This window comes from Corvus brachyrhynchos, unplaced genomic scaffold (assembly GCF_000691975.1).
Source record: "Corvus brachyrhynchos isolate BGI_N302 unplaced genomic scaffold, ASM69197v1 scaffold14, whole genome shotgun sequence".
Taxonomy (NCBI): Eukaryota; Metazoa; Chordata; class Aves; order Passeriformes; family Corvidae; genus Corvus; species Corvus brachyrhynchos.
In genome coordinates, this window is record NW_008239110.1 from 11,222,702 (window position 1) to 11,231,848 (window position 9,147).

At 37.5% G+C, this 9,147-nt stretch overlaps 1 protein-coding gene across 2 annotated transcripts in view; it reads right to left on the reverse strand.

Annotated features, from left to right (window-relative positions):
* The window catches only part of GOPC (golgi associated PDZ and coiled-coil motif containing), a 28,656-nt gene extending 19,515 nt beyond the window's left edge, over positions 1 to 9,141 (reverse strand). For both annotated transcript variants that reach the window (XM_017739649.1, XM_008637793.2), the window contains exon 1: positions 9,062 to 9,141. In XM_017739649.1, the coding sequence (XP_017595138.1) occupies positions 9,062 to 9,139 (78 nt within the window). In that variant the 5' untranslated portion in view covers positions 9,140 to 9,141. The remainder of the gene's footprint in view (positions 1 to 9,061) is intronic.
* Between the last annotated feature and the right edge of the window lie 6 nt (positions 9,142 to 9,147).

The following is a 9,147-nucleotide window of genomic DNA, read 5'->3' on the forward strand; positions in this document are numbered from 1 at the left end:
TTTTTTTTTTTCTCAGAGGTCTTACAGCTATGAAAATTAAACACCAATTTCAACTGAAATAACTCAAGAATTTATAAACTACCCTTTTTATTCCCATAGGAGATAAAAGAAAATAAATAATGGCATTAAGCAGTTAATATTTCTTCCATGGAAAATTCAAAAATTAAAAAAAAAAAAAAATACAAAAAAAACCCTCTAGGCAAAAGAGTCCAGACAATGTCCTATTTTTAATCAACAGTCCCTATTTCCTGTTCCAGTAGTTATGAATTATCAAAAAATTGAGTTTGTTACGAATTGTCTTATACTGAATATGTATTTTAAATTGGCAATATAATAAATGCTATCTTAAATGCTGGGGTTAATTGCATTTTTAGTCATGGAGTACTTAAAGTCTTAAGTAGTGTTTTTCATCAGGAGTCTCAGAACAAAATGACATCATTTAAGCCTCTTCCAATTAATTTATATAGTATTTTTCATATGATGGTCTGAACTCTCATCTGTACATTTTTCATAGAAAAGTGACCATTAGTTATTCTAACAGAATAGTTAGAATAAATAACCAAAAATAACTTATTTCTATTAGATCTCAGACATACTCAAAGATCTTATACTAAGTTCATATATTGTGAAGAAAAAGAATGCGGACCTTGCCCTGAATAACTCACAACATAAATACATCAAGGAAAGAATGAATAAACGTAACAGAGAAGTACAAATACAGAGGTATCTGTATAGAAGTGCACAACAGGAAGCAGACAGATGCCATGCTAAAACCACAAGTTTGCTCATAAGCATCACTGCTTGAATGAGGCACTAGAAGATGGCAGTATTACAACCTCTGAAGATCTAAAGCATCAGGGGGAACACACAGAAACTGAGAAAACTTCAGCATGTGGGATGATGGTGACTTACATACCACGGTGACAGGAATCAACCTCTCACTACTGACAGGGAAAGCAGTTGCAGGGGGGTGAGGGCCACACTGAGAGATGGTGGAGCTACATAAAGTAATGACAATGGGTTTAGCTTTGGGAAAAGCTTTGTCATTTTCTGAGCTATCATTGCAGCAATTTCTGCAATATAGATTAGAGTTTCATTTGAGCAAATCGGTGTAAAAGATGTCTATGACTTACACATTGTCCAGTTGTGAGCATTCAAAGTGGAGCCAGGCTGAATTGGAAAGCTGGGCCATAGGCTTGCATACTAGGGCAAGACAGTATTCAAGTATTCACCACACCAAATAAAAATGAGAGGAAGACCTGAATTCCCTCAAAGTGTAATGAATGCACGTCTTGGTATATGAATACCTAGCTCAAAGAGAGTCTAAGCATAATTCAAACATAGTAGAAAACTCACAGATTTTTCAGCAAAGGGAAGCTAGATACATACAAAAGTATCCATTACCAGCCACAAGTGACTAAAAGTCATAAACCAAGCACTCATCAAATGCCTTTAGTTTTCATTTAATTTCAGGCCTTTAGAGTACACCTGATTCATTCTCATGCCAAGCCTTCTAAACTCATAAAGGTCTGAAAACTGTTTTTCTAAAGTAAAAGATTTTTCCCCACCATATAATCTCTGAATGCCAGCAGCTAGGAGTTCATTTCGGAATTTCCCAGTTACCTAAACAAGACTTTCTAGTGCCATCATTTATCTGTATGACTACATTTCTCCCTATTTTGCCTTCCTCCCCTGTTGATTTGAACTGAATTAATTTTCAAGATTCAAACAAAAGGAGTAAAAGTGTGTATGATTGAAGTTCCTACAACATACAACTTTTACCCTAAACAGCTGCTAGTAAGAAAGAGCGACAGATTAGAGCTCTTTCAGAGGGGAAAGTGGGAAGAGCCAGATCTTTAGCTAATTTGTTTAATCCACCCAGAGGCAGAAGACGACAGCCCAGTGTACAGGCAGCACACGTGCAGTTCTGAGCTAGAGACTGAGCTGCTGTCTCGTGTCCAGCCAACTAACCAAAAATTGTAGAGATGAAAAGGCAAAGGAAAGGATGCTGTGATGTGGAAACTCCCAGATCATTCAGGGAGTGCCTGAATCAGAAGGTCTTGGTGAATTGAGAAAGTGCTCAACATTTCCATTTCCCACAAATCATGAGATTTCCAAGCTCCATTGATTCTGTTACTAATAAAACACCTCTGGTGTACATATATATATATATATTTAATAGCTAATTTTCAAGGACAGGTCCTTAGGTATCTTGCTACTGGATGAAACCAAAATTCACAGACAAATCAAGTTTATGAGGTGCTTTTACTTCCTCAGCAGCATGCCCTCATGTAATTTACACTAGACTCCATAAACTTCATCAATATATGCACTTATGTATTTCAACATTCACTCCTGATCAGGACTATTAACCTTCTGATTTAGAGGCTGCAAGACCCAGGATCATGAAACACACTACAATGCTGCAATTACTCTGCGGCTTCTGTCCCGGCATATGCACAAAAAAGCACTATAAATATCAAGATATGACACTAGCATATCTTGTACATTTGCTTAACTAGCATGTCATATCTGCTTCCCATTTCATTCTGGGGGCATTTTTTTAAAGACAGAAACGTCACTTAAAGGCAAAACAGGTTAAAAAAAAAAACCTTTAATTACGCTTTACAAACAATGAAATCATTATTCTTAAGTGTTCCCATAACATTACACAAGTGCAGGACAGAAAACAAATTTACAGGATGTGACAGCTGCAGCTCCTACAGCCTGAAGCCTAAACATAGTCAGACACCAGATATGCAACAACAACAGAGCCTGGCCTGCACAACCCACATACTGCCAAGTTTTCATGGGGACCCCTAACTTTGCATCAGCCCCTTGATGTGAAGTAGCCGGAGCTCTCAATTATTACGTTTCTCTAATTGCTAAAAGAAAGGTTTGTCTCCATTATCTCACCAGTATCACCTTGCCTACAGCTCTCCAAAAGACAAGAACACTCTACCCTTCCTCAGTCTTGACTATTTGATTCTTCCAGCGTACTAAGCAGCATTTGCTGCAATTTCTCACACAACCCTATTAAGTTTAATGGACTGCTTTGAATGAGAAACCATGAAACAGAGCAGAGCCCTATTAATCTCACAGTGCTCCTTGCAAAACTAAACAATGTGACAGCACTGTACAAAATGAGTTTCTGAACAGACAGTACACTTGGAAACCAACATTTCTTATGGTAACGCCCCCCAATTTCACCACAATGCTTACAACTTGTCAATGACAAAAATGTTTCAAGAAATTATTTGAAAAGACTGCAGTGACAAATTTTTAAATTATATTAAAAGCCTTTATTTCATTATTATTGTGACCCCAAAAAGGACATATGTAACTTCGAATTTTAGCTAACATTAAATTTAACAAAACAGTCTTTATCATGTGGCTAATAATAGCACGAGCAACAAAATTTATGACTACTGACTCCCTAAATAAACACTACAGTAGTGGAACTATGTAAGTAGTCGTGGTAAAAATGTAGTGTATGATACCGAAGACAAAAATGAATCGTAAAATAATTTCACCCACTTTTATTATATCCCACACAGAATACAAAGGACATAAGCATAAGACAAATGAGTTACTCCATTTCTCAGGCTCTATTCTAGTCCTGACAAAACATTCAGAAGAGTGGTCAGCAAATTAAAAGGATGCAAAGCAACATTTCTACTTTTTTATCTTCTCTGCTGAAGACCATTCTGGACATGTAATTATCTGCACACTTTTCCTCCCAACAACTAAAAGATAACATAATAATGATACCACATCTTAAATAAAGCATGTTAAAAATTTGGTTTCCATTTACATAAACGGATACATCCACCAACATTTTTATGCCTGTGACTGATCTTTTTCACCTCTGTCATTAAAATACCTGCTACTGTTTCTTGTTAGTGTTTTACTTTTTGCTTGACTCTCTCATTCTGTTTACACCTACTTACAGAAGAACAAATTACTTTTTTTTTAATTGCCTTGCTGACAGGGACAAATTTCTGACTGCCTCACAATGACTATTTTTGTCAGGTTCCTCACGCTTCTAGTTGTTTATTAGGAGGACACAAATCTGTTCTTAGAAGTCATATCAATAGTTTCATTATTGCCATTATTTTGAAATCCATACTAGCTATGCAACATAACTCAGTAAAGAAAACTAAGAAATACAAACTAATATACTGGTTCTCTCTCACTTCCTCTTTGGCAACTCCCAACAAGTGAGATAGGAAAGGAAAACACTTTATCCCATACAAAAATATGAAAATTAAATAGGATAGTTAAATTTGCATAGACGTATATAGGCTTCTGATACAGGAAAATATTAATTAAGTAGAGGCATAATCACAGTTTAAAAGGGATAATTATTCTGATAGAAGTTATATGTATTAAACTAATGATAATTTAGTATATAAGCTGATTGGAAAATGCATGTAAATCTGCATTTCCTGAATATGCAAAAAATGCTCACATTTTAGGATATCAAATTAGCTGGACCAAATCTCACTCACCTGATTTTTCAAAAAAACACACTCTATCTAGTACCAACAGATTTCTATTCCAAAAGAGAAAAAGTATTAAAAGTCCAATTAATAAAATAACATTTTATTATAATGACATTTGAAAAAAGTAAGTTATTGCAGCTATTCTATATGTATGTATAGACATACCTCACACAGGGAAAAAAAGTATCTTGGTCTTCAACAAGAGCATTTCTCACTACAAAATAAAGGAGAGAAGGCAAAAAAATCCAAACAGACCTTCCTAAGAAGGTGTATGGTCCTACCTTGATTAAAGTACTGCCAAACAACAGAGCAGGACTGTATCTCTGCAGTGTGTTCTGTAAGATGGACTCGCATGCTTATGGAAAGTCACACACATAAAGCCACCTAAATTTAGCTTTTCCAGTCTGCAGTACAGTTTTTTCATAATTACATCTTCATATTACCCACAACATTCTATATGTGCTTTAACTGAATGGGTTACAAGTTACTTACAGAAGAACTGAGCTTATAGAAACATGTTCCTTTAAACCTGCTGATTCCAACTTAATCATGGACATAAAACTACATTTACCTTCTTAGACATACATGTTTTCCTTAGCTTTAGCATATACACAGGCTTAACACATCTGCCAAGGTACAGGGTGTGCTCCACCAAACATTCCTTTCTAGCTTGTTCACTTAAAACTGCAGAATCAGATTGGTAGTCAAAGTGCCAGAGTTAAAGTCAAGCTCAGTTTTCACTGGCACATTGACCTACTTCTTTTATTTCTACAGAACTGCAGATAGACAGAACTTGTATTTTTTGAAATGGACATCTAGACAATGTCATAGTCAAGTGACAGTCAAACAGGAAAAACAAAACCTATGAACTGCTTCTCAGTTAAACATTTTCTAAAATCTCACACACTGACCACCAGCCTGCATCTGCTGATTTATATGGCTTTCCAACAGAGAACCACAAAAAATCTCCTTTAAAATGTCTGTCACCAATTCTAAAAGACTGAGGTCCTTGCTATCCTACTAACAAGACACACTTCTCCATTTTTTCACAATGAAATGAGGCTGATCTCAGGAATGACAGTGGCTTGTATTGCCAAACACCTTTATTTCCTCCTCTTTGATAAGCTACTTAATTCAACTCTGTCCTACTGTGACCAGCAGGAAAGTTATGAAAACAAATCCCTCCCCCAACATATCATTAGTTTAATTTAAGACTGCAAATGTTATTAGCACAGTAGTAGGTTCATAAACTTTCACGACCTTAAGCACAAGTAAATTTATTTGCATACATCTCCTGTGCATCTGAAATACCTGCAGGCTCCTTCTAAAAATAACCTGGCCCAGAATTGCCAACATATAGCTGCCTCTTTGGAAACTACTGTTTTCCTGGAATGCTTTTTTCACTATTCAGGAACATCCTCCATACAATATTTTACCTAGATTCCTCTCTCTAGCAGTAGGTATACAGCGAGACGGCAAAAATTTTTTTGAGAAGTCCTACAGCAGGAGCTTCCATTCACCAAACCTCAAGCTGTGCCTCTTGAAAGCAATTGTGCCAATCAGAGAATGTGTACGAAGCTAATAAAGTAGATAAATCAAAGCCTGAACTGCACTTCTTTATTCTTGCCTGCTTTGTTATAAGACTCAACGAATTTGGTGAAGGAAATGGTATCCACAAACAACAGAATGATATTCATAATTTTTTGTTGTTTTATGAAATAATATCACTTATCCGGTAAGACAAGTCCAGTCAAATGCAGCTGCAGGAGTAAGCTTAGTCAGCTTAGATTCAGCCCAAGTATTATTTTAATCCAAATAAAGGTGTATTTCTCAAGATGGATCTAATTTATTGGCTTGAGTAAGTGTACCTAAGTAAACTATTACTGAAGTCATTTTTGTGAATGTGGCAAAAGCTTTGTATTAAAATGTACAAGCACTATAAAATTACAATGGTGAGTTATTAAGAAATGATTGCAATCTTAAAAATTACATGAAGTACAGTAACTTGCATTACAAAAAAAGGAGTAAAACCACCAATCACATCCTAAATGCCAGTATTGATGTTAGTGATTTCTTTCAAACTATGAAATTGTGGTCTTCATATTGGTCACTGGGGCTTTTGACTAGAAATCTGTGCACATAAGAAGACAAGACACTCATTTCCAACAGAGCAGCTCCATCTTTTGGAGATTTTAAATGGCAGCTTTCATTTCAAGTTTATGACTCCAATAAACATGAGGTCCTAAAATTAACAACCTTCAAGGCAACACTAAAGTCTTCTAAAGGTCTATTTGAAAGATAAAAACTCCTTTATATGCATGAGGCCTAATACTACTCACAGTAATAAAAATACTTTACAAAGACTTTTTATTCAATTCCAAAGCACTCACTCTAGATTATCAGTATCATTTTTATCAAGCAATTACCTCAAGCACATAGATATACACAATAATTATGCTAATTATTAACAACTGCTAACTGTGCTCCTTTGCTTTTCAACTCGTAAGAGATTTAGGCACAGATCTTCAGTTCTTCAAGTGTTCCTGAAGATTTTAATTAGACACAAAAAACCTTTCAGGATCTGAGTTACATCATTTCCTTTCAAAATATTTAAGCTTGAAACAACCTTTCAAAGAAATCCATTCTCTTAAAATAACCTGAAAACTCAGCTGTTTTACATGTCTGTACACAACAACCCACCATAAAATAAATTCTAGTTATCTACCATAAACTCATAAATCTCATTTTACTATACTTATACTTCATGAAGCCTACTGTATAGGTTGGTACTGTGTGTGTGTGTATATGTGTATATATATATATATATGTGTATATACATACACATATATATATGTATATATATATATATGTATATATATATATATATATCTTCCCGGGACGGTAACATGTAAGACAGCATATCAACATAAACACATAGAGGAACACCACTACAGTAAGCATTCCAGTGAAATAAAGACTGGGATGAAAAAACCTCCTAGTTTAATGAGATCTTTGTTCTACTCTGAAAAATCCTGCTCCTCTGTTACATTCCACGGGTTCTTTTGCATAACAATGTCTTCATACCAGGAAGAAACCTGATTAAAACCAAAGACAATCTACTTACTTTACTTCCTACTGAAAGGCATACCTTCAGAAGAGCAGGTTACTGCTTGAAGACTCTAAAATTCTTTTATTATAATGAGTGTAACAAAAAGGACTGAAAGAAGGGAATTCTGTCTATTGAAGCACTTACAAAGCCCATATTTTCACGGTGTCTCAGAATTTCCCCTCTTACTCCTATATACTTACAAGTTAAAAGAACAAGCAATAAAAGTCTAAAAAGTATGGTCTACAAGAGCTACTGAAGAAACTGGAGGGCTTTAGCCCAGGGAAAGGTAACTGAGGAAGAAACATCAAAAGCCTTCTAATTGTAACTGAAAGACCAGAGGGCAGCTCACATGCACACCTGTACAGGACACCACAAAAAACACCTACTAAACCAAAGATGCTCAGCTTGGACAAATATAAAATGACCACGAAGTTCTCTGGAATCTCTTTCCAGAGCTCTCCAATTCTTTCACAGGCCAAAGGACCTGCAGCCCTGCCTCTATGCAGCATCAGAAGGAGGACAGAAGCCAGAGCCACGTTTGCTTCCCACCCTGACTGAAACTCTGTATCAGTCATGAAGAAAACTTTCCAACAGGAAGGCCAGTTATTATTCTCCTCACAGAATGCGCGACCTCTGCTATTATTTTCAGTCACTAAGCTCGGCAGAGAGCTATTTGATCCACTTTGAAGTGTGAAGGAACAACAGGACCTGTCAAAGTCCATCCTCAATCCACTTTTCTGTTTCTTTTACTTGTAAGGAGGAACAATGTCCTCATTTTGACTACTGACTCTAAGCTTTAAGCACCTCGATCTTGTCTTTGTCCCTTCTTTTAAAAGGTTTTCCAAATTCACAGAATCTCGGAATCAATTAGGCTGGAAAAGAACTCTTGGGATCATGAAGTCCAACCTGTGACCGAACACAGGAACCATGGCAACCACACTAGGGCACTCGGTGCCACATCCAGTCTTTCCTTAAACAGCTCCAGGGACGGTGACTCCACCACCACTCTGCACAGCACATTTCAATGTCTAAGCAGCCTTTCTGTGAAGAACTTCTTCCTAATATCCAACCTAAACCTCCCTCAGCCCAGCTTAAGACTGTGTCCTCTCGTCCTGACTCACTGCAAAGAGAAAACCAGTCAGCAGCATCTGTTGGCCAAGGCTCCTGCTTTCAACATCACAGAGAACTCCTCTGGCACGCACCGCTCCATGCCAGAGCTGGAATTACCAAACCCAGAGGGAGGATGGCCGCGGTCAGGCCCGAATCCTAAAACACGAGGCCTGGTGAACCCTCCTCAGCTGCTTCGGAGCAGGAAAACGAGCAGGAAAAAACCCGGAGGAGCTCTCGCTGCCCCCGGGGCAGGGCACGGTCCACGCCGCCGCCACCCTGGCACGTCCGGGGATGCGCTCCCGGCCCGGCCGCGCCCGGTGCCACGGCAGCCCCTCACCTCCAGCTTGTGGTTGATCTGGGACACGGTCTGAGCCTTGTGGCAGAGCTGGGCGAAGCACGAGCTCAGGCTCGTCATCTTCTGCC